Genomic DNA, 25492 nt, shown 5'->3' on the forward strand with positions numbered 1-25492 from the left:
AATGAGCTAAAACTCTGCCACTGGAAATTTACAACTGTTTGGGAGAACAGAACATATCAAGCATGGTCATGGTCTTCAGGTTTAGTGTACACATAAGTGTTCTGTAAGCACAAGAGTTACAGCTATTGTGTTAAATTGTGTAGTAATACTGTTCTAACCTTATTAACACTGTTTTGTGACCATAGAACTTTAAGATATGTGTAGTGTATTTACAACTTTAACCACAAGAAATACAGCAGTTAAATGATTTAAATCCATTAGCAGAGAATGTTGTTAAACTGTAGCAGTGACCATCTTATCTATGTTTGTACAAACAGCACTCTATTTCACTGCCTTAGCTTCAGTGATGTCTTTTTGAGAAGTATATTATGATACACAATGTGAGTTTTAAAATTATATATTAAGCCTATGAACTGCTTCATCTACCAGTAACTCAGTACTTTTTCATGCCTAACTCTTCCTTTCTCCTTCTCTGTCTAGCATGCCATCTGGCATGTCATTTTTCTAAATGAAATTATTTAGCATACTGACTGACTGTGTGACATGTTGGATGAAGTGTTGGCTGGATGCTATAAGAGTATGTCATGATTGTGACACACATGTATGTGAAAATGTCAGAGAGCAGCTGGAGATACAATACAATCTGGTGTGTAGTATCATGGAATAGAGGATGGCTGGTCACGTCAGCTGCAGCTATAATTATGATAAATGATCATGATAAAATGCTTACAGGCTTACAGGTAAATGCATTTTAAAGGGAAATGTTTGTTTTAAAAAAAAATCATTATAATATACATTTGTAAATAAATGTTTTCTGTGACTCATGACTTGTGATGTGCATTCATATTAAACCAACTCTGAACTGGGGGAAACTGTGTGTGTGTGTGTGTGTGTGTGTGTGTGTGTGGATCTTGTACAGTGATGGAAGAAGTAATAATAATAAATAAATAATACATCATCTTTATAGTTGATTTACTTTGTATTAATAATTAAAATCTGCAAAGCAACTAGAAAATAAAGTTGTCAAATAAATACAGTGGAGTAAAACGTTTAATACATACAATATAGTGTATATAAATGTAGTGTAGTGGAAGTATTAAGTACCATAAAATGGAAATAGTAAAATAGAAGTACCTCAAATGATATCTTGATATCAATGAGACTTTCTGAATGAGTATGAATTCATGAATTATATTACATTCAGCAGTTCATAAGTGAAATGAATCCGCAACCTTTCAGAAAACTGCCAATGTGACTTTTGGTGTGTTTACGTAATCTTCAGTTTGGGCTCTCTGGCTTTCCGTAGAGAGGTGGAGTAGTGACGTGATCAAATATTGTCATTGCGGACTTCCTGAACAAACAAAACAAATGACAGCTGACCACCATAAGGGCTACGGCCTCATGTCACTCGACGAGTGGAAATCTTTTGATAATGTGAACAAAAATACGGGAAACGTGTAGCCGCTGGTGAATAGATAACTAAGGAGAAAGACGTAACGTAACGAGCTAACAGCTAGCTACGCGTTAAGCTTTAGCTTAGCTTAGCTTTGGTAAAGCGTCTTCAGATGTAACATTAACGTGGAAATTTGTTTAATCAGCAGGGACTGATTTAGTTTTCCAAAAGTATATCATCTGGATATTATGCTAGTGTTTGCCTTGCTATCCTCCGCCAGCGACTTTTCTCAACGGGCCATTCAAGAGTGTTTTGTTTACAACCCGTGACAAATGTTTATCTTGACAGCACAGCCAGCCACTAGCTGCTTATCACAGGATAGACCTCGCTAGCTATTCCAGCTAATGGTTGTTGTTTGTGTGGATACGGTTTATGTAGCAGGAGTGTTTGTTGTCAGTTGATCAGCATCGTTTCCACATGTCAGTCAGCTGTTTGTCAGTGTGATCTGAGTTGTGGAAAAAGCTGATGTGAGCAGACACTGAATATGGAGGCTGTAAGACCAAAGAAGACCAAGGCAAAAGCCAGTGGAACATCTCAGGTGATTAAACAAGTCCTTTACTGTCATTCTTCTTCTTTTGGGGGCAGGACAGAAATCTCCAGTCCATCACAGAGCAATACAGTTACATACTTCTTCTCACAATTCTAGTATCCCATGCAACACACTTTTATGTATTTAGCAATTGGGAGCAAACTGGAAAATCTCACATTAAGGCCCAGGATCCAAAAAATAAATAAAAAAAAAGCTTGATTTTAAAAGACCGAGTTAATCGCTGGGATAACCAAGGAAAATAGTTTTTTTTTTTTCTCAAATTGTTGTTTTATGTTTTCAGCTGGTCAGGAAGCAGAAGCAGGGAGGGGAAGACAAAAGAGCCACAGCTCCCTCAGCTGTCTGTGATGAGGCCTCCATCTCTGGCTTCACTGACATCCCCCTCAGTCTGCCATATGAGGAGCCAGTGGAGGAGCAGCAGGACCCTGTCCAGCCCCCTGAGACCACAGCACAGCCATCAAATCTGCCCTCTGAGAAACAGCAGACCTCCTCATCACATATTTTATCCACATCATTGTTAGATAAGACTTTACAGTCATCTCTGCCATCACAGGATACAGTGCATCTGACAGAGACAAAAGACGAGGAAGAGGAGGATGGTGGAGAGGCAGCTCATGGGGGTGAACTTAAAGGTGCAGCACAGACCCCTGAGTTGGGAAAAGACACACAGTCGTGGAATCCGCCTGGTGTTTCAACTCAGTTTCAGATCCCAAAAGCCCCGAGTGCCCCTGCACTGTACCCCTCTCTTCCAACACTGGAGGAGGGGCCCGTGATGCAGCTCTGTGAAGAAGCTGTGAAAAGTAGGCAAAAGGGACCTGCAGTGTTGGCACTTCCTGAGCAAGATTCTTCCCCTCCAAGTTTGCAGCCTTTGGAGTCTGTAGCTGAACTTTCTGGGAGCAAACTCTACCCAGAATTACCCAAGACAGCTCCAGAAATTCAGGTAATCTCATTCACCAGAAGATAACATTAAGTTAGATATACAAGTACAGTTGTGGGGTTTTTCAAATGGGAAATCACTGAATGGGTTTAATTACAGTGTTAATTATACATACTGGTACATTTTATGTGTTGTCGAACAACTCAATATTGAAAGGTTGTCAATGTCTTTCCCCTGAAACAACATCTAAAAGTGAGCGCATTATAATTTGACTCAAAGTTCCTAAAAGATTGAGAATGTATTGGTGGTGGCAAAATAATATTCATAAGCTAACTTTTCTAATACAATTGCACATTAATTCACCATTTCCGCAGACGTTTCAATCTATTCAACTGAAAATCCACCGAATTTATTAACATGAAAATAGCTGTTGTATGGTTATTGTATTGTGACGATATAAGCGGAATTTATGTTTCCTGCTTTTAAACTGCAACTTATCAGACTGTTCTAGCTGTGTGAACAATAATTGCCGCTACCTGTTTGGTCACGGTATCCACATTATAAGTGATTTTCTTTCTCTAAAAAATTTGTCATCCCTTTACATTAGGTATAGGTATTTGGTCAATATAATGTGATATTTGATTTTGTCCCAGATAATAACATATTATGTAACTAAAATCATTGTATCCTTACATATACACATGCATTAACATATGAGATAACCTTTCTCACCTGATGTTTATTTTTTTCTGCAGCCATTCTCACAGGAGCAGCTGAGTGTGTGGGAGCCCGGCGGAGGTTTGCAAGCTTGGTTAGAGGGTGTTGAAGTGTGTACAGCCCAGTTCTGCGCTCTAGCCCGGCAGGAGAACCATGAACTGACCGAACTGCTGCAGAACTACTGGCGCTGTCGTAGACAGCTGACCCAGTCGCACACACAGTTACATACACAGTCTTCTGACTGCAAGAGCACACAGAATCGTCTCTGGAGCTTCAAAGATGAACAGCTTACACTTCAGGTGTAGTGGTTAAAACAAAAAGCAGAAATACAGTGTGGAGAGAAAACTATTAACTAAAATCTTCTGCTGTAAGGACACTTTTCATTTTTAATTTCTTCCTGACAGGGTGTATGTGCAGATCAATCTAAGGTGTGTGGGTATCATCGCTTCCAGCAGGCAGAGTTCAGTCAGAGTGTGCTGGCTGAGCTCAGGAGAATGTTTGAAGCTCGCAGTGAGCTGCTCCATCAGAAGGTGGCGCTACATGCATACACTGCTCTGCTGTCACGCCTCCAGGTGGAATCATATTTGTATCGTCTACTAAAAGGTTAGAGACTTATACATTCTACTTGCCTTGAAGTGGCCATAACATGCCTGTTAAAAACATGTCTCTCATGCATAATACTAATGTTAAGTACATACCCTACATCAGCTTTGTGTTTGTTTTTGTGATCAGATTATTCTGGCAGCAAAACCGAGCCTTGTTCTCTCCAACCCTTGAAAGAGGCCGTCAGTGTCCTGTTTAGCTTCACACGTAGAGTCCTGGATGACACACAGTTCCAGACAGACATCCATCACTGGCTGGAGAGATTGGTACACACACACAAACAAACACTGTACCACTTTTCTTACTCCCAAGTTTCATTGGTTGAGGTTTTTTGGTGTTGTGTTTCCTCACATGGTTCTGGGCCACTCTCCAGGTGGCAGTCCTGCTGCATGTTGGAGGGTCAGGAGAGCACCTGTACCTGCTGTGCCATCTTCTGTGCTGTCCTGCCGGGCTGGGCAAGTGGGCTGCACCCTTTCTTCAGGTTAGTTAGGGACACTGCCGTTTTTAATTTATTGCTGTCATGTCAATGGTTATACATACTAACTGGAGTTGTCTTGCCAATTTCTGCTTCAGATCCAAGTTTGGAGGAACACCTGTGGAGTACAGCACTTTATGCAAGCTCTGGCCATCCTAATGTCGCCTGCAAGGTAAATGCCCCTTTAGCAATTTCTTACTTTCTTGTTTCAAATATTTTTTATTAAAAGCATTTGTGCATAAGTCTTGACATTTATATGCAATATGGAACTGCTTCAATTTTTACAAATATTTTACAAGCTAAGTACAGATTAATGAAGAATGGAAAAGAAGAAAAAAAGAGAAAGGGGAGAAGGAAAAAAATATATATATAACTCCAGTCTAACAACCCCTTAACCCGCCCATCCAGCACTACTTGTGATTTTTGTGTTCAGTTTGTATGTTGATCGAGGTACAAAATAAAAGGTGACCATATGTTTGAAAATTGTTCCTGTTTATCCGTCAAGATAAACCTAACATTCTAAGTGCAATGTGTCTGTTAATTCTGAAATCCACAGTTTCACTGGCGGAACTTCAGCTTTTTTCCAGAATTCCAGAAGTATGAGGTTTTTTTGCCACTATTAGTCCATAAGAGACAAAGTGTTGTTGAGAAGCAGTCGGTTTATTAGTTAATTAGATGCCTCAGAAAATCCCAAAATTATCATTCTTCGGTCTAGCTCCAGTGATGTTTTTAGAATATTGGAGAAGATTCTGAATATTTCGATCCAGAAGCTTTTAGGGCAAAATGCACAACTGTGGGTTAAAGTGGCGAGGGGAGAAATATTTTATTTTGAGTAGTATAGCAGCCTGTGCAGCACTTTAAACTGTATTAGACAGCATCTGGCATTTATAGAGCATGTGTGAACATATTGTAAACGTTTGACCCATATGTCATTGGAAATTTGTTGACCCAGCGTCACTCCCAGGCACGCTTGTAAACCTCAGGTGAAGGGGCGGTTATGTTCTGATGTTCTGAAGAACATTGTAAAGGAAGGATATCCGCTTCTCTAAGTCTAGCTGCCTGTTCAAACATTCCTCAAGTTTGTTCAATGAATCTTTCTTGCCCACTGACTGTGGACTGTACACTCTAGCTTTATGTCTTTGGTTTTTCCTTGAGAGTCCAGGTCATTTTTTCAGGGTAAAAAAAAAACCTCACATCTCTAACCAGTGGCTTCTGTGTTTTGACTCAGACATCGGTCAGAGTTTCTGGGACATCTGAAGCCATGTGAGAGCCAGAGCTCTGCTGCTTCTGGACCTGAGTCTGGCAACTGGACATTAGTGGATGAAGGGGGAGAGGAGGTATGTGTAGACTCTAAGGCAATGACTGCATGTTGAGAAAAGAAACAAAACTCCTACATCACTGTTTGAAAACAAATAATTATCTAAAAGATTAGGCTAAATTAATACACTATGTTGCAGAGGAACCACTTTGTTTTGGGAAGCTTTTAAGAAACATTCGTTTTCAAAATCATAACATAACACATAAGATACTGTAATTTCATTTTGGTGTATATTTTTTTGTATTTGTGTTGTGTGTATTTTTAAAACTTTTACTTTAAAAAAACAAAAAAAACTGTTCTTACCATTTTATATATATATATATATAAAATGTAAGCAGCCTCCACTTTTGCATCCTGCCTTAAAGCAGCTTCAACAAGTGTAAAATAGAGACTGTCATGACTTATTTTGTTAAGAGTCCAGTATGTGATCATTTAGCCTCTAACGGCATTGTCCTTCTCTGTGTTAAGGATGAGGAGCCAGAGAGCAGCTGGTTGCTGCTCTGTGAGGAGGATCTGATCTCTCTGCTGACCCAGTTCCCGTTCCAGCAGCTCTATTCACACATGCTGGGGATGAGCAAGCAGGGTATGTCTGTCTGTCTGTCGGTCTGTCTGAGTATACAGGGGCCTCATGCGAGGAGGCCCCACAAAGATTCTGAAATTAATAGCCGTGGATGAGAGGGGCACATAGAGAATTCCTATGTACAGGGTCCAGAAACTCTTTGCTCCCCCCTGTTTGTATCACTCACTTTATGAACTGACAAAGTATTTCCTTCCAGGTGTATATGAACCCCAGGTCAGTTCCAGTCAGAAGATGATGCGTGTTTTTGCTTTTGCCTCCTCGCTCATTGAAATTCTCACTCTTGGATTGCAAACCTACAACAGGGCACGATACAGGCAGCTAGTTAAACGTATAGGACACATCATACGGTCAGTGCACTAATGATATACAGTAAAACTATACAAATATACAGTATATAACATGTATTATTCATAATGTTGTTTTGTCTCTTTTTCCTCAGAATGACAGTGTGTTACGTCAGTGATCACTGGGCCCAATATGTGAGTGTAAATGGGGCTGGTGGATCAAGCTCTCATGGACACTCTCTGTCTTTGGACAAACTGCAGTTGGAATATGACAATCTTTTCCTCAGAGCTGTTTTACACGTACTCAGAAACAAAAGGTGAGGAATTGGCCTCAAGTTTCTGTTTTAACTGGAAATTATTTATTTTATGAGCTTCACATTTATTTTCTGTGGTCGTCTCTTATAGGTTGGGCATTTGGTTGTTTATGTCCGAGATGCCGTATGGGACTCTGTCCAGCTCTATGCTGTGGCGGGTCCTTTATGTTATGCAGTGTGCAGAGACAGCAGGACTGGAAACACTGGGCTCTGCTAGTGACACACGCTCCTGCATTCAGGCTCTTAGAGGTACCATTATACACTCCTAACCTGCACCGACATTATCTTTCAAATCCTAAAAATGTAACTTTTTAGATGTGGCCCCTCAGCATCATCTATCTTAAACACAATTTGGTATTACACAAGTTAAGATAAAAACATTTGAATTAAACTTTTTTCAAACTACTTAAACTCAATTTCTAATACATACATCATATCTATTACATCAGGATTTTAAAACCAGCTTCAAAAGTGTGTGTTCTATTAGTCTTCTCAGTCTGATGTTGACATTTGCCATCGTCATATTTAATTGAATGTGCCAGACACAGAGCACCAGGACAGGTTTGAGCACTGGCTGTGTGAAGTGAACAGCTCTGATGGCATCTCCCTCCTCACCGCACTGGCACACATGGCTACACCGACTCAGCACGCTGACCCCGCATTCATCACAACCATAACTCTGCTGATGTACCAGGTATGAAAAGGAGATGTAGGGGTAAAATACTAGAAGATGCATGTACAAAATAAAGACGTATCATAATTTAGATGTCCTACAAAGCTACTGCATTACTTAGATACTATATATACTGTAGACTACATCAAATAAAACACTGTGTTTTTCATATAGAGTACCAAAAGTAACCAATATAAAAATAGTAGGATGGCATGGCATTGAGAAAACAAGGATGTATAACACTGATAAAAGATTCATCACCCTGGTTCCCTTGGTTAGAAAACATACAGTATGTATCTCATTCTTTGACATCTCTTTTCTTATTTTTGCTCCAGGTGTCTTATGTGAGCGTGTCTACCAGAGAAACGTACTCTAAAGTGGGGAGGGAGTTGCTGGCTACCATAGCAACAGCCCATCCCCACGTTATCTCTGTGCTCTTGGAGAGACTGAGAGAGACCATACAAAGTGTGGGAATGGTTGGTATTGCTATGCTATTAAGACTTAACTGCATGTAGTCGACTACATTGAGAGGAAAATATCTTATTTGGCATTCATCTCAAACTCATGCCTTTTTGTTTTGTCTGTATAAACATTTGTGTGAATGTGTGTGTTAGGTGGCTTTGTACTTGTGCAAAGAGCTGCCTCTGAGTCTGTGGCGGCCACGGCCAGAGGAAATATGTGTGATTGGAGCCTGGCTGCTCCAGCATCCTCTGTCTGCCGTCGAGAACCGGCTGGCTTGCGTTATACTGGAGGGTCTTAACTGGGGTTACACACAGGTAGTCACTGATTCATTAAATATGATGTGTCCAGATGTCTTGAGTATGGTTGTGGGTTTGTAGTTCAACCTGTTTCCTCTTGCAGGATGGCTCCTTGGCCTTGTTGTCATCTCTCCACAGTGAAGTGGCTCTGCTGGTGGCTGAAGCCTATCAAAAGTACCTAACTGACAAACCGTACAGTGGCCTCATATCAGAGGGAATCAAACAGGTGACACATCCACTCTTTGCTCACAGACGTTTAGTGTGAACCACCATGGCTAGTTTGTCCATCTTTCTCTCTCTTATCTCCTCCCTTCAGGTGTCTTACCTTGCCAGTGTCCTTCGTTTGGGCGTATCTCCTGAAGCATCCTTTAGTCAATGGGCTTGGCAACTGTTGCTAAGGCTGAAGCTCCATGGCAATTCCCAGAACCCTAAAGGAGCCTGGTCGGTCCCAGCTTTATCCTCCAACCCACCTCCAGAGCTTACACACACTCCCAGCATGCACTCTGTTATCAGGGCTGTAAAAGCAGGCATCCCTATTGGATGCTACCTGTCCATCGCCATGACAACAGTGGGGCATAGGTTTGTACTCACTTACCCAAAGCCTGATATGTAGCATTTGAATGAAATTAATCTCTAATCTCCTGTGTTTTCCGTTCTGTGTTTTTGTTCTAGTCTAGAACACTTTTGTACCGATGGAGTCGGGTTGTTGAAGAGTCTGATTCAGTCTCGCCACCTGAGAGCTGCTGTGCATCTTCTGGACAACATCCTACCCCCAACCTACCCTCTCAGCTTCTACCTGCTCAACAACCTTCAGTAAGAAAGATGCATCCTTACATACACACAGCCCATAAAATATATTTATTTTACTAGCTACTGTATCTTCAATGCTTATTTTTGCCTCTACTGTGGTCCCTCTGTTTATGCCAGGTTTGTAAGTTGTATCCAGTTGTTCTTGCAGTACGACAGCGTGTGTCCTCAAGGTGTGACACAGCAGGTCACTCACCGGGTAGCACCACTCCTCACAGGAACCATCTATGGAGACAATGTCCGACTGCTGAACAGTATCATTCAGGTTTGGCTCAGCAAGCTTTTATCATAAAGATGTATTTCGGTCATCACAGAAAATTGTTAACATCCAGGATTCTTATAATGGTTTGAAAAAGGCTGGCAAATAACCATGTGTGTGATTTATCTTCCAGAGTCATGTGGTGGAGAGCTCACAACCCGGTCGTGTCGGTGCTGCTGCGGTGCTGGAGTTTTGGGTGGGGATTTTGACTCAGCAGAACCTGTGGTACCGGGACAAAACAGTCCTGTTCCTCATGGATCAGATCTGCTGTGCAGCATTCACACAACATCAGGAGGACTGTGTGCAGAAACTTCTGTACCAACAGCATAAGGTATTTACTCAGTCATGTTAGAGGTTTGCATTATTTAGGGACTCTTTAAGGTCTCACAGGTGCAGATGCTGAATTTAGCACTGCAAACTGCCTTCAGTAACAGTATGAAGATAAATATTATATTAACATTAATGGGTCGCATATTACAGCAAGAACTTGGTGGTAAGGGTGCTGAGCAATCACTTTTAACCCATTAAGCTATGAATGGAAATTGATCTGGTATCATTAGTGAGTATATTGTGAAAGTATAAAGAAGCATGCCAACTTCAAAATGTTTCAGGAAAACTTTAGGGAGCTAAGACCCCTGAATAAGGCTGAACAAGCACAGTGACACCAGCAATAACTGTAAAGTTTTCCATTTCATTCCTCATGCAGAATGCCTTGGGTTACCATGGAGATCGGGGTCTGCTCTCCTCTCTGGTTGGCTGGATTGCTGGAAATGCCACACCCTCTTTCATAGAGGGCCAATCCCTGAGCGCGGAGGTAAGGTTCTCCAAAGTACCAATAGTACGTGCAACTACTCTTGATCATATAAGTAAAGTTCTCAGTCCTGACAGGTGTTGTCTCTGTGTGTTTTTAGGTCTGGTTCGCCTGGCTGGTGCTGAATATGGAGAGCGTGTTTGAGGAGGATTCTCAGCTGAGACCCTGTGTTGAGAATGAGCTCCTGTCAGAGCCCAACATTTCCCCAGAACAAGCCTTAAAGGTATACAATCACATATGCAAGAAGTTATACATTGGTTGAGGTGGAAATATTGGGATTGCTTCAGCAAGCGTTCAGTATCACTTGGCATTGACAATTTACAAAACATTTCACAATACAGGACACAGTGGAGGACAAAATGCCCCACTTTTCACTGTAGGACATTTGACTAAACATATAGAGTCCTTGAAAAGTCAAAAGGCAGTGACGTTGGCCCTCATTTATCAACCTAACGTAGAAACCAGCGCAGATATGAGCGCAGAAATCGTCTTACGACAGGCTTCACGTGGGATTCATGAAACGTTCGTATCACACCAATCAGAGCGTGAGAATGGTCGTCCATTGATAAATGCGGCGGCTGGAAACGATCGTCATTTAAATATCACGCCCCAATATATTCTGGGTTTTGAGGCCTCGCCCCTACAATTTACGACATGGCGAGACGTAATCCGGCTGAGAAGCGAAACCTTTCAGAGGTGGAGCTTGAAACCCTGATATCTCTGGTTCATTTGCACTAACGTGTGTACTATTTGGCAGCCTGAAAACTGTTATTAAAGGCTGTAGAAAGAATGCGGAATGGAAAGAGATCACTGATGCGGTCAACAGTGTTGCCGTAGTAAATCGGACACCAGCTGAAGTTTAGCCTATTTAATTTATACATCCTTGACGCATTTTCTATAGTCCTAATAGTAATATACAGGCTTATAGCAATCTCTTAGGCCTACATGGTGTACCTATATTTAAATAAACACACGGTAGCGGAGTTTATGCCGTGTTATTTTACTCGTGTTTTTTTTCATGAGTCAGAACGAGACAACAGCTGAGGGAAAGCGTGTGTCCTCCGCCCCCGTGCTGGACCACCACCACGACCCTGTCTCCTGACAGCAGAGGGGCTGGGAAAACAAGCCGAAATAACTCGGTCAATGGCAGAAATAAATCGTTCACGACATAGAAATAAAAACATGAATAATAAATAAAAATGTTGTGCATCGTCATGTTTCCTGTAGCCTATGAATATCATTGCCAAACATAGCACTATAGGCTACCTTTTAAAAGCGAGGGATAATAATATCCTGTCTCCTTCAGTTGGGGCTGTTCTGGACACTGCTCTCTGGGCATCGGGTCATCTGGCTCCATCGCTACATTTATGGCACCCAGTTTCCCTGAGAGATGTTGTGCAGAACCCCACAGGCTAAAACAATGTTGCCCCCCCCCCACACTGATGCGAGCCATCTGCCCTTAAACAATCCGATGGAGCGCTCCACCGTGGCACGTGTGAGTACGTGTGCACTATTGTATCGGCTCATAGAGGTCTTCTAAAAGAGCCAGATCTGCCTTTGCTGATAAGTGATCAACTGATGACTTCTCCTTCTCCTGTTAAACTGATTATATGCTGCACTGCAAGGCCACGCTGACGCAGAAACTTGCGTACACGAGTTCAGACCAGACGTGAGATTTGATCGCAGCCTACGCTCACATCCAAATTGATAAATGTCGAGCTTTGCGTAGGAATCGGCGTACGCCCGTCGTACGCCTGTTTTAGGTCGTACGCACGTTTCATAAATGAGGGCCATGGTGTTTAGCAGACTGGTCTAATGCTGGTTCATAATCCTACGTGCTGTATGTAGATGGTGTTAACCGTTTGTCTGTGTCTGAGCCAGAAGGCGCAGCAGAAGCTGAAGTTGCCAGTAGCACCATCTCTGCAGCGGCTGCAGGTGTACCGCTGGGCGTGTCAGGCCTTAGCCACGCCTCCTGACCACCCCATCCTTCCCCTGGTCTGGCAGAAGTTCCTACAGCTCTACCTTAGACAACCAGGACCTGAGTATGGGTATGACACAGACACACACACACACACACACACACACACACACACACACACACAGTTCTATCCCTAGCCAGAGAAACCAGGAATTAAGCAGAATCCATGTGAAGAACACATGTCTCTTTCTGTATGTGTCCTCCACCAGGCTGGTTGCAGGTGGATGCATCGGCCGAAGGTTCTTCCAGGGCTCTTCTCAGGCCGCTTTACTCAGAGACCTGAGACAGAGAATACAAGAGGTGTCGGACTTCCACCATGCTGCCAGCCAGGCCCTCAGGGTGCCCCCAACACACACACCTTCATCAGACAGCCAGGGCGATGAAAGCCCCGACAGTCCCCGTCCCCCTTACCTCACTTCTCCTCAGCTACACACAGAGCTGGTCAGGTAGGTCACTCAAATACATTCCTTCCTGTTGTTTGGCAGGTAGTAGCAGCCGTTCCTGTGTTATAACAGGCTCTCCGATCTCCACTGATTGGTTCCCTACAGGTTGTTTGGTGTATTTGCTGTGTGGTTGGATGATGAGACTCTGCAGAAGCAGGAAGTGTACCTGCCCTCTCTTCCTCCCGACTATGAACCACACAGACTGGCACAGGTCATGCAGCGGCAGCAGGTGGGTTTGTCTTTATGTGTGTTTACATTTTTGAATGAAAAACACGTGGTACAGTGGTTGTAACAGGTTAGGCAAATCTCGTTGTGGAGTGTTACATCATGTAGCTCCTAAGTTTGAAATTGTGTTATGTTTTGCTGTAGGAACTGTGGCTCGAGTATGTGGACCAGGAGCGTCTGCAGTATGATGAGAGAGAGGTTCTGTCTCTGTGGGAAAAGGTGAAGAGTGAGCCGATCTTCTTGCAAGCCCAAAACCCCGGCTTCACTGACTACACCAGCCTCAACAACGGTACATAGCCAAAATTGATACTCTAGACATGCAGTGGAAAACACAGATTTTGTCTTAGTAGCTACTAGTTTTAATGTTGTCCTTTGTTTCTCTCTGTGTGCAGCAAGGGAGCGTATCCTGTCCAACCTGCAGAAGCATCCAGTTCCCCATCCAGCTCCTAAGCTGCAGCAGCAGAAGGCTCCAGTAGCTGAAGTCCCCACCGCCTGCCTCACTGACTCTAAAGCTGCTGCTGGACTGCTGCAGCAGGACCTCAGCATCCTGCAGGACCAAGCCAGGTACATGGAGGTCATACACACATTATAACATTTCCACATCGTCAGTGGCACACAGAAAGGTGCTCACTCGGGTTTGTACTGCTACAAACGCCACACATCAAAACATATACAAAGCTACGAACTAATTATGAAATACTTGTTTATCTCGGTGTCAGGATTGCAGTGGCACGCGAAGCCCAGCAGGTGGCGATGGAGCAAGAGCTGCTGGAGAGCCTTCCTCTGCTGTATAAGAACCAACCAGAGCAAGTCACCATGGCCCTGGAGTGTAAAGGGAAGGGTGGGCAGCCGTGCCAGGGACCCGCAAACATCACTGTCATAGTACGATCACTAAAACTGCATACCAGCCATATTTTTGTACATTTTCTTTGCAGTGATATATATTAATGTGTTTGTGTTGTCTCTGTAACCGTGTAGTGTGAGCGTGTCCAGAGACAGGATGCAGTGCAGACTCAGATAACGTCACTACGCAGGGACGTCAAGAAGCTTCAAGCCGACGCCATGGCTCCTCCACCTGAAAGCCTGGCCCAGGCTGCTGTCCACACTGAGAACTTTATCACGTCAGTACAAACAGATGGTGCTACCGAAAATAAAATATGAACTACATCACAATAAATATAAGTTTGGAAAGAAAGGGAATAGTTTTTTTTTCTATTTATTAACATAGGCCTGTTTTGACTAATGCATTTTTATGTTTTCAGGGCTCTGGTGAATATGTATAAAGCACAGAAATCTCCAGCAGTGCAGCATGTTGGCGTGTCTGCCTTCTACCAGGTGGTCTCCTTTGTGTGTGAAGACACACTGCGACATCCCCCCACACGCCAGTACTTTTCCTCATGTGTGGAGATACTGGGACAGGTGTGCATACACACACATATCAGTATTGTTTAGCTTTATTTGGAATGCCCAAATAAAGATAACTGAGTAAATGAGTAAAATTCTCAACACTACTTGAATCAGAAACACTGCTGCTCACAGCTGTGATTGATTGATTGATTGATTGATTGATTGATTGATTGATTGATTGATTGATAAAAGGGGCAGGTTCACTTTCTCGTTACACTCTATGTATACTCCTTAAAGGAGCAAAACATGCTTGAATTGACTTGCATTGTACTCTTGTTTTGTGTCCAGGTGTTTATCCAGGGCAATGCAGAGGAATGTGGTCGTGTGCTGAAGACAATCCTGGAGCAGAGGCGTCTTTGCCCGCTCATTTCCCCCTTCTTCACTCCCAATTCAGCACCCAATCAGCTTGTCTTTCTCTACCAAGACGTGGTGACATCCTTACACATTGACAGTGCTGATGTCATTTTCATGCTGCTTACAAAGGTCAGTTTACACAACACAGTGAAGAAATATGACATACACTTAAAGCATGTCCAGTTACAGTAACAACCTCTGTTCTGCCTGTCTAGTTTGATTTGTCCCACTGGCTGAATGAAGCCCATCCTGTGTTTTCGGAGAGAACCCGTTTGCTGGAGTTGGTCCACGGAGCTCTCTGCGTCTGCGGTCGAGACCCTGAGCCTGAACTTCTCACACCTTTTCACCTTTTCACCAAACACTGGACTTGGATTTTACGCCACCATTTCCCTGATCACTACAGTGACTGCCTGCGTCTGCTTATGACCAGTAAGAGAGTGTTTGTGTGTTTGTGTGTGTGTGTGTGTGTGTGTGTGTGTGTGTGTGTGTGTGTGTGTGTGTGTGTGTGTGTGTGTGTGTGTGTGTGTGTGTGTGTGTGTGTGTGTTGGCTGCCTAACTGAATTTGATAATTCAAGTAATTATTGGTACATGGTGTTGCACCTAGGAGCAACTGCTGTTTTCGTCCTCTTGTTGCTCAGTCAAGTGATCCATCAAAACAAAAAAATAGAATTAATTAACAAAACTAACGTTGAATCATTCCATCAAGCTACTGAATTAGATATGAGTTGACAAATTCTGTGTACGTGTGTTTATTTGTGCGATTTATCAAGAGAGAATTTAGGTTTATCGTTGTTACTCTGACATAAAATGATTCCAAATGAAGGTACAAATTGTCTGCCATAGGATTTATTAGCATTTAGTATAGTATTATTCCAAGAATATTGGATTTAAGTGTTTGATTTACAATTTCTCCAACAAACAAAGGCATTTCTTAACCTTACCAGGCTCCTCAAACCAGTTACTGAGTCCGGAGTGCTGGAAGGTCACTCTGCGAGTGCTGGGCTGCATGCCTCCATCCCGCAATACCAAGAGCAAAGTTGAACAAGCACGCAGCACCACCGACGTCTCCGGCCGAGCTGTCGGAACCCCAGCTTCTCCCTACAGAGCCCCCATCAGCCTTTCCCCTCAGCAGGTAACTAATGCTGGTGTTGTTGTTTAAAGATTCTTGCAAAAATATCATCCTATCTGTCTCACTAAACTGTGTGATGATTAAACATTCATTATTTGTCCAACAACACTGTGTGATTTAATTGGTTTCCAACAGGTGGATGAGACAGTTGATTGGTTGAGTGATTTCTTCCTGCGGAGTCGTCTCAGTAAGCCAGACCTCCGCAGTTTTGGCCTGTACTCAGCCTGGCGTCCTTACATTAATGAGGTTGTTTCCTTCTGGGACCATTTGATTGGTTGTCTAATTAACGTACAGCTCAGCAGCTGTGCCAGAGAGAAAGGTAACTGCCTAATGTCAGCACATGTTGAGGACAGTAATATTTGGGATCAGTAAAACAATACAGATGATTTGTGCATATGCTTTGTTGTTATCTGTCAGTATGAAATAAAAATGTATCTTGCACTCTCACAGCTCTGCTGGACCTGCACACTAAGATTGTGAAGTTATTTAAGCCATGGATTTTTCCTCTGGACACTGAGGATGGCGGGTAAGCATGGCACACCCTCAGCTCTCGGGCAGTCATTGGTTTTAGATATGTGGGGAACTGTTGTCAGTGAGGCAGATGTGACTAATGTTAATACAGACAGAACAGACTCCAGAGAAGGCAACATATCAAAAATATTCAAATTGTTTCAGATGTAATCTTTGCCTCTTTTTTTCCCGGGTAAGTGAACCAACAGTGGGGAAAAAAAATTGTAATCTCTGAAGCACACTAAACATTACAAAATAACCAATAAACATGACACTGCTCAGAGAAAAAAAGACTATTAAGACATTAGATGTTTACTTTGGAGTTACAAGTCAGCCATGTCACACTAAGGTCTCGTGTGGCCAAAGGTTTGTACTGTGATTCTCCCGGTCGATACAAGGTGAGAGCAGTTTAGTGCGTCCCACTAAGGAAAGGGTAAGGAACATGCAAAACAAAGAGGATGTCAATATCGGTGTCTCTTTGTCTTAGTAACCTCAAGTGCTACCCCTGGCTGGAGACAGACGCGAGTGCGGCAGGATGCCTGGTTGGCCTGTATGCTCAACTCACTGAAACTCTGCATCACAAATTCAGAGGTGGGTACCCAGAGCATTTAAGGACTGCTACTCTTTGTTGTCTGTGCTGTTAAACTATCTTTTAACTTTGTCTGTTTGTATGTTGCAGATCGTCTGCCCCCCGGCCAGAGAGGTACACTGTGGCTGTGTATGATGCAGTACTGTGAGAGCTGCACCTCTCCCCGTACACCCGAGTACCTTCTCTACATGTACCATACACACCTCCGCAGCCTGCCCTGGAGACACCTGCACCCCGACACTCAGCTAATGGAGCAGCTCTTCAATGTGAGACACTCCTTCCGACTCCTAACCCCTGACCCTCGACACTGCACACTGGTCTAGACATGCGTGACACAGGGGAGCTTGTTAATTTGAGACCTCGGTCCTTGGCCCCTACCTCCTATTATTAGCTTGGCTTCTCTGTTCTTTGAAACAAGCTCCTGTCTCTCAAGACCCACATGGATCTACACTCACCTAAAGGATTATTAGGAACACCATACTAATACCGTGTTTGACCCTATCCTGTCAATATGGGCCAACATTTCTAAAGAATGCTTCCAGCACCTTGTTGAATCAATGACACAAATAATGAAGGCAGTTCTGAAGGTGAAAGGGATCCCCCACACCATTACACCACCACCACCAGCAGCCTGCCCAGTGGTAACAAGGCATGACAGATCCATGTTCTCATTCTGTTTATGCCAAATTCTGACTCTACCATCTGAATGTCTCAACAGAAACCGAGACTCATTAGACCAGGCAACATTTCTCTTCAGTCTTCAACTGTCTAATTTTGGTGAGCTTGTGCAAATTGTAGCCTCATTTTTAGTAGAGATGAGTGGTACCCGGTGGGGTCTTCTGCTGGTGTAGCCCATCCGCCTCAAGGTTGTGTGTGTTGTGGCTTCACAAATGCTTTGCTGCATACCTCGGTTGTAACGAGTGGTTATTTGAGTCAAAGTTGATCTTCTATCAGCTGGAATCACTCAGCCCATTCTCCTCTGACCTCTTGCATCAACAAGGCATTTTCGCCCCCCAGGACTGCAGCATACTGGATGTTTTTCCTTTTTCAGACCATTCTTTGTAATCCCTAGAAATGGTTGTGCGTGAAAATCCCAGTAATTTAGCAGATTGTGAAATACTCAGACCAGCCCGTCTGGCACCAACAACCATGCCACGCTCAAAGTTGCTTAGATCACCTTTCTTTCCCATTCTGACATTCAGTTTGTAGTTCAGGAGATTGTCTAGACCTGGACCACACCCCTAAATGCATTGAAGCAGTTGCCGTGTGATTGGTTGATTAGATCATTTCATTAACGTGAAATTTAACAGGTGTTCCTAATAATCCTTTAGGTGAGTGTATAGAATCTGCACGGATGAAAGCAGTCTCCCAAATTAAATTAGATACATTTCAACGGATTTATATGTATGTGTGTGTGTGTATATATATATATATATATATATATATATATATATATATATATATATATTCTGATTACATTTCAAGATAACTGGATTATCAATTTAGCCATGAATATGCAGCTTACATTAGGTAGAAGTCAAACAGTCAAAAGTAATACATATTCTGAGTACAGTCAGTTGGTAACCAAGAGGTTTGATTTTTTTATAGTTATGTGTTTTGTGTGAGTGGATTTTTGATTATTTTTCTCTTTTTTCTTTGCCTGCAGGTGGAGAGAGGAAGTCCCAAGAGCTGCTTCCTCTTTCTGGGAGAAGTGTTGTGTGAAGTCAACTGGGTCAGCGTCCTAAGTGACCACTTACAAACACCCCCCACCTCTACGACATATCCAACTCTACCAGACACGGGTACACAGAAGGAGTTACACAACATGTTAGTCTATCTACTATACATGCTAGTTTTTCTGGCAAAAGAGGAACAAATCCTGAGTCAACAGGTAAGTCCAGAATATTTTGGTTTCCCATCACGTTCAGACCTCTTGTACCTTCTTCTTATTTAATTTCCTCCTCAAACTCCAGGATTCCCCTCTACTCAGTCTATTGGTCCAATCCACCTCTCTGCCCTGGCACCAACTGGACCTGTCCTCATACCAGGGCATTCTGGGATATGTCGGCACGCACTACCCTCCGTCTTTGCTGCTCAGTGCTGATTCTGCACCTCAGCTGCTGCTGAAATCATTACGCAGCGCTGCTGGGCTCCACCCTCGTCCTAATGAAGTTCCGCACTGGGTGAGACAATACAAACCTGTTTGTTTTACAACAGCCCAGGCAAGTTTTCAAGCCCAGAAATGTATGACAGAACATACTCACTGATAATTTAGTATACATGTTGTATATCAGACATTTCTTATTAATTGGTTAATTGACGAATTATTATAGAATAATTCAGAACTCCATAAATGAATGAATTCAACTTACACTTACAGCTGAGATTTCATGAGTCAATTTATAAGGTGTGTATATATATATATATATATATATATATATCTTCACCTTATAAATTGATTAAGATGCTAGATACAGTATGACTGCCGGTGCACAGCTGTATTATACAGAGGAGCCCTAATGTTGGAGAATATAAGAATGAATGCATCTCCTACATCAACTCTGCCCCAGGCAGATACACATCTTGTGTAGGAGTGGGAGGCTTGGAACATCCGTTTTAAATTTAGACTTAAACGGTTCATTTTTCTCTGCCAGCTCTGTATCACTCAGCCCAATTACATAAATATAACACTTAAAACCTTACAGTTACTGTAGCAGAAGCAAGTTTATGCACCACGTGATGATCTTCCTAAGTAGGATTTTGGCTAAATACAGAACCGCTCTAAGAGCCAGCAATGTATTTACTCTTTAATTTTATCAACTCCAATCCTAAAAATTGCTTTGCTGTCAAACATAGCTCATACTGATTATAGCCAAAATATGCATGAAAAGATGTGGAAATTAGATACATTCATACCAACATTAAAAAAAAATCTATTTTGGGGTAAGATAAACCGCATATAAACTAGTAACAGTAAATAAATAAATGATGCAATGTGTAAATCTTAATTAAGATTAATACCTAAATTGTACTTTGACATTTAACTGTTTTAGGTGGCGGGAGCTCTTAGTTTGGGGACACATATTCTGAATATCTTTTATAATGCATACAAAATATTCTAAATGACAAAGTAATAAATATACAGTCATTGGTAACTTTTATAGGTACACCTTGGTAGTACTGGGTTGGACCCCCTTTTGCCTTCAGAACTGCCGTAATCCCTAATGGCATGGCTTCAACAAGGTTCTGGAAACATTCCTCTGAGATGTTGGTCCATATTGACATGATAGCACCACACAGTTTTTTCAGATTTGTCAGCTGCACATCCATGATGCAGATCTCCACTTCTGTACCCTAGAGATGGTTGTCTGTGAAAATTCAAGTAGATCAGCAGTTTATAAAATACTCAAACCAACCCTTCAGCCATTAATATCCATGCGACGTCACTTAAATCACCTTCTTCCCCATCCTGATGCTTGGCTTAAACTTCAGCAGATCGCCTTAACTCGTCTACATGACTGAATGCATTGATTTGTTGCCCCAGGATTAGCTGATTAGATATTTCTGTTTCCAAGCAGTTGAACAGGTGTACCTAATAAAGTGGTCGTATTGTGAGTGTATTCATGTTGGCCTATCTATTTCTGTATAAACACACAAAACACTAATCTAATCTGTGTTACTTTCCATCTGTCAGGAGGAGACGCTGAAGGCTGCAGCGTATGTGTGCTGGTGTGTGCAGTCTTTGGTGACACTGGAGCAAGGAGGCAGCATCAGCCTCAGCAGCCTGGAGGCTCAGCTGGAGTCACTTCTAGAGAGCATCGTCACATTCAACCCACCAGGCGAGTCGTCCTCACAGTCATCCTCAACAACAATATCCACCATCAGTAATAACTTCTTTCATCACCCTAATCTTACCACTTCCTCCTTTTTTTTTCCTCTATAGAGAGGGGTTTGGAGCAGAGGCACATGGCGTTCTGCAGTCTGTTCAGCGAGGCTCTGGCTTTGCTGAATGGAGTTGGAGTCTCAACGGGCGAGGCACTTGCTGCGCATGTCATTACGTGGCTGGACAGGAAGGGGAGGGGTTTTCCTATTCTGCCTCTTCTCACGGCTTGCTCCCGCTGTCTTGCATCAGTACGCCACATGACGCGGATCATGGAGGCATGCATTACAGCGTACTTCAACCACGGTAACCAAAGTAACAGTTTTATTTAACTGACGATAGCAACTACTTTTTTTGGGAAAGCTTGTACTGGTTACAGCTCCCTGTAAGAGGAACGTGCTAAAGCATTCTCCTCTAGTAGATATCTCTGTCCTGTGCACATATAAGTATGCTGTACATAAACTTACATAAGATAGACATTTGAGTCCAGAGTTTTTGTTTGATTTATTAACTGCCAGCCCCTCTAAGCAATTTGACCTTGCTCTGTGAAAGGTGCTATACAAAATAAACTTTACTTACTTACTTACTGTCCTCATACAAGTCTTAAGTTTAACTTTTTCCCAAAAAGTTGGTTTAGTCCTTTAAATTTCTCCCTTTAATATAGTTTAATTTAATATTGGGGATTCACATGCTGTTGTTTTTTCTTCCACTGTCTGTGTTTTCATTTCAGCTGAGGAGGAGTCTGTAGGTTGGGGTCCTGTGTTGGCATCGCTGCAGGTGCCTGAGCTCACGGTGGATGACTTCCTCTCTGAGAGCCAATCAGGAGGCAGCTTCCTGACGCTCTTTGCCTTCATCCTGCAGTGCCTCAACTCTGAATACACAGCAGCCAATGAGAGAAGGACTCTGGCTCTAATTAACACATGGACCAACCAGGTCTTTCCCAGGTTTGACCCCCCCACCCCAATCATTATCTTAGTCAGTTGCTTGTTATGGCTTTAAAAGTCCATTTAGCATGTGTGCTTTTGTGTGTCCAGTGGTCCAGGTGATGAAGCCAAGCTGTTTCTCTGGTGGCACAAAACGCTGAGCCTGTCAGCGGAGCAGCTGAAGCCGCAGGCAGGCCAGACTGAAGTGTCAGGAGTCGTCATGGGTCTGTTGAGGTTGCAAACCAGGCTGCTTCAGCTGGGAGAAGAAAGACTGAACTCTGGGTTGTTAGGAGCTATCGGCCTGGGGAAGAGGTCTCCCGTCTCTAATAGGTAAGCTCACATACAAAAAAAACACGATGTACACGAGTAAAATATGAATTCATCATAAACCACCTGTTGATGCATGCCTACTGTACATCAAGGTTCAGGGTGGTGGTACGCAGTCTGGCAGCATTCCTGTCAATCCAGGTGCCATCAGAGACCGAGCTTCGACTCCAACCCACCAGTGACCTGCAGCTTTCTGCCAAAGCACAGCAAGTATGCAACAAAACTGCAAATACAGTGTTTTCCTTTTCTGGTCTGCAATTATCTCCTAAAAATAACTTGTGTTTCTTTTCTGTGGATGCAGACGTTGGGGGTGTTGGAGGCCATGCCCGGCAATAAGCAGTACGCCGAGTTGGAGGACTCTGTGAATAAAGCTGTCCAGTTCATCCGCTACCCAGGACACTGTCTCAGAGATGGACCCCGACTGCTGGCCCTGTTAGCCAACCTCCTATACCCTGACCTCAGATACCTACACATTATCCGTTAACCATGACTTAACCTGACATTCATGCTGGAGATCCGAGAGGACCTTAGTCTTCTGTAGCAAATACAGTGACAGTTAACCTCTGTTCTGCACAGAGGAAATATTTCTATCGTTTTTAAGTAGTGACACTGAATTGCTGTTGCTATTGTATCAGCAAGAGCTACATGTTTTATCAGAGAGGGCTTTGTTTGACAGACGCTGAATGTTCATCAGAGCGCGCTGTGCATTTCTGAAAAATACGTTTTGACTGGTCAATGAAGAGTCCTAAAACCAGTCAGAGACAAATGTTATGTGCTAACCTCTTATCTTTACTTGCACTTTGCTTTCTCTTATGTTTATGCCTCGTTGCTTTTTATATAACTTGCCTGTTGGTTTTTAACACATCTGTTCTATTCTTGGTTTGAGAGGAAGTTGCACCTATTTATTTAAGCAGAATTCATGAATCAGAATTCAACACTGAGTTTCACACCTGCATATAGAATCTTACATAAAAAAATGTAAGGGTCCACAGATTATTTGTAGGAAATTGAAGTACAGATCTAATAGGCCTATAAATTTAGAAGTACCTTCTTAAAAGGGGGGGGGGCATACATAGGCTAAAAGACAGGGTTCAATGCCTTGTACATCTCCCTGAAGTCAGCTGTCAATGCTAGCATCTAGCTACAATCTTGCAATCCTAGATGCTGTACACATACAGATGAATACAGCAACTGCCTGTATGAAGTGATCATGTTTAGTAACAGAACATTTGCCAGTATTATGTTCATGTACAGCCAAAAGTGCTTTTGTTGTTTCTGCCAAAGAGATTTTATTTTCATTTTCCCAGCTCCTTAAACTTTCTTGACCATGAACTCTAGTTGTTTCATCTGTCTCCGTTGGGTAGACAAACTATAGCCTGAATAAGTACTAGAAGATACACTAAGCACCACTTACAATGTCCCACACCACTTGGCTTCCTTATAAAGTAGTGTTTGCAATGTAATACAAATTACAGACGCCACTGGTATTACTAAGATGTCATCCTCATTGGAGCTAGTATAACTGGACTCATACACACAAACGTGTTGGTCATTTGAGGACAAAGGCAGATTGTAATTCACATTTATCAGATCTCCACACTAATACATCCACCACTTTTCACATTTCAATCACCCTTGTCAGTTCACCACTTGTGTGCCATTTCAATAATAATTGTGCTGCACTTCTGCTCGCCTTATTGCCTGTGTTATGTTTTGACTTTCTTGTTTATGAGTCAGTGATCAGGAATGGGTCCGTAGGGCTGCTGGAGGAAGGAGCTACAGAGCTGGGCTGCACAAAGGAGACAAGGCTATGTTCAATAAATGGAAGTGAATATCTCACAACTCAACTCTGATCGGGGACCATACTGTATGTAGTACATGGAAGCCTCTGAGAGCAGGAAGACTGATCTGTACTCCCTGGACAGGTCACGTGGAGGGACACGTAACTGCTTTATGAATCGAGCTGTAAAGAACTAGTGAGAGAGACAAAAAGATCTGGAAAGGATACAGGATACATTGTGCAACCTCTCCAACAAAACTGGCCTGCAATCTGCATTCTCCATGCATAACGCTGCTGAAGGTCAAACTGAAATTAAAGCTTCCTTGTCTAAGAAGCCTGTTATGACAAGTGTGTATTGTGTCTTAGTAATTTACTTGTCATCCGCATCCTGTTCTTTCTGTGCGACGGTACAGTACATGTCCCCAGTTGGGAAAAAAATTGTTCAGGTTTGTGTCTTTAAATTGAGCTGTGTGCACACAAAGATCCAGCGTCCTCATTTAACACCACCACGTCTGTCTGGGAAAAAAAACAACCTCTCTTCAGGCAACAGTGGTCTCTATGGTTACAGGAAGGGTAGAAGTGAGAGAGGAGGTGGTAAGGACGGGGTGTTCTGAGGCTATGAGAGAGGCGGTGGGAGATGCTTACAGACGCTCATCATCGCCGCCTCGTCCTCACACTCCAAAACAGCCTCCGGTGTATTCTGTGAGCCCCTCGCCTGTCGCTTCTCGCCATCTAATCAACCTTCTGATCTCCCGTCTTTTAGCTCAGGTGGTGGAGTACGCTGGAGCAGTCGATATTTATGTGACCGCTTGTTCTCAAACATGAGCCTCATCCCATGTTCCCTCTCTTTCTCTCTCACACACACACACACACACACACACACACTATACATACAGTATCCACATGCTCAGAGGACCCATTGATTCTATTTTATTAATGGCATACACATCACTGTCTGGCAGATTACTGTGTCACCATGGAAACCCAGCATCAGGTCAGGGATAGTTGTTCCTAGACTGTTTGAGTGCACACTCAGCAGTCAGAGCAGCACGTGGTGGATCAGCCCTCCTCAGTCATCATTGGCTTCAGACATAAAACAAACGCACTGTGCAGACTGCAGAAATGTGATTATATGATGAGAAATCTGACAAGTAATGCTAAAACTGCTGACAGTAATGAGTAATCTTATAGTATAACCATGTGTACTGTACACTTGGCACAGTAAGGTGCAGGTTTCCATCAGTGCATGGCAGTTGATTTCAACATGTCCCAGTGTCCATCACAGGCTGAACAGAGGGCCCTGCATGACCAGTTGCTCAGTTGGGACAGCTGCACTGGCCTGAATTCCCTCCCTGCTGCCAAAACACACACTCAGCTGGACACACAGGAATGTCTCTCTATGTGCTCTTGCATTGTTTTGAATGTTTAGTGTGTGTGAGTAGGCCTACATTCATATGTGTGAGAGCAAGTG

General features: G+C 42.9%; 1 protein-coding gene across 1 annotated transcript; it reads left to right on the forward strand.

Moving 5' to 3' along the window:
- Positions 1-1318: 1318 nt before the first annotated feature.
- epg5 (ectopic P-granules autophagy protein 5 homolog (C. elegans)) lies at positions 1319-24374 on the forward strand. Its single transcript, XM_028578199.1, has 45 exons — positions 1319-1991; positions 2284-2940; positions 3633-3893; positions 3999-4197; positions 4327-4463; positions 4571-4678; positions 4771-4844; positions 5901-6009; positions 6459-6573; positions 6767-6917; positions 7010-7171; positions 7260-7417; positions 7711-7862; positions 8177-8317; positions 8456-8617; positions 8703-8825; positions 8916-9178; positions 9272-9412; positions 9527-9671; positions 9799-9996; positions 10372-10479; positions 10577-10699; positions 12358-12524; positions 12664-12900; positions 13003-13126; positions 13267-13411; positions 13515-13686; positions 13842-14004; positions 14101-14243; positions 14385-14541; positions 14818-15012; positions 15099-15312; positions 15828-16015; positions 16148-16331; positions 16463-16538; positions 17010-17113; positions 17202-17377; positions 18778-19002; positions 19085-19294; positions 20806-20950; positions 21055-21297; positions 21722-21935; positions 22026-22244; positions 22337-22451; positions 22543-24374. Exons 1-45 carry the CDS (start codon positions 1938-1940, stop codon positions 22723-22725), a joined length of 7740 nt encoding a protein of 2579 aa, XP_028434000.1. The 5' UTR covers positions 1319-1937; the 3' UTR covers positions 22726-24374.
- The last annotated feature ends 1118 nt before the right edge of the window (positions 24375-25492 follow it).

Source organism: Perca flavescens, chromosome 5 (assembly GCF_004354835.1).
Source record: "Perca flavescens isolate YP-PL-M2 chromosome 5, PFLA_1.0, whole genome shotgun sequence".
Classification (NCBI taxonomy): Eukaryota; Metazoa; Chordata; class Actinopteri; order Perciformes; family Percidae; genus Perca; species Perca flavescens.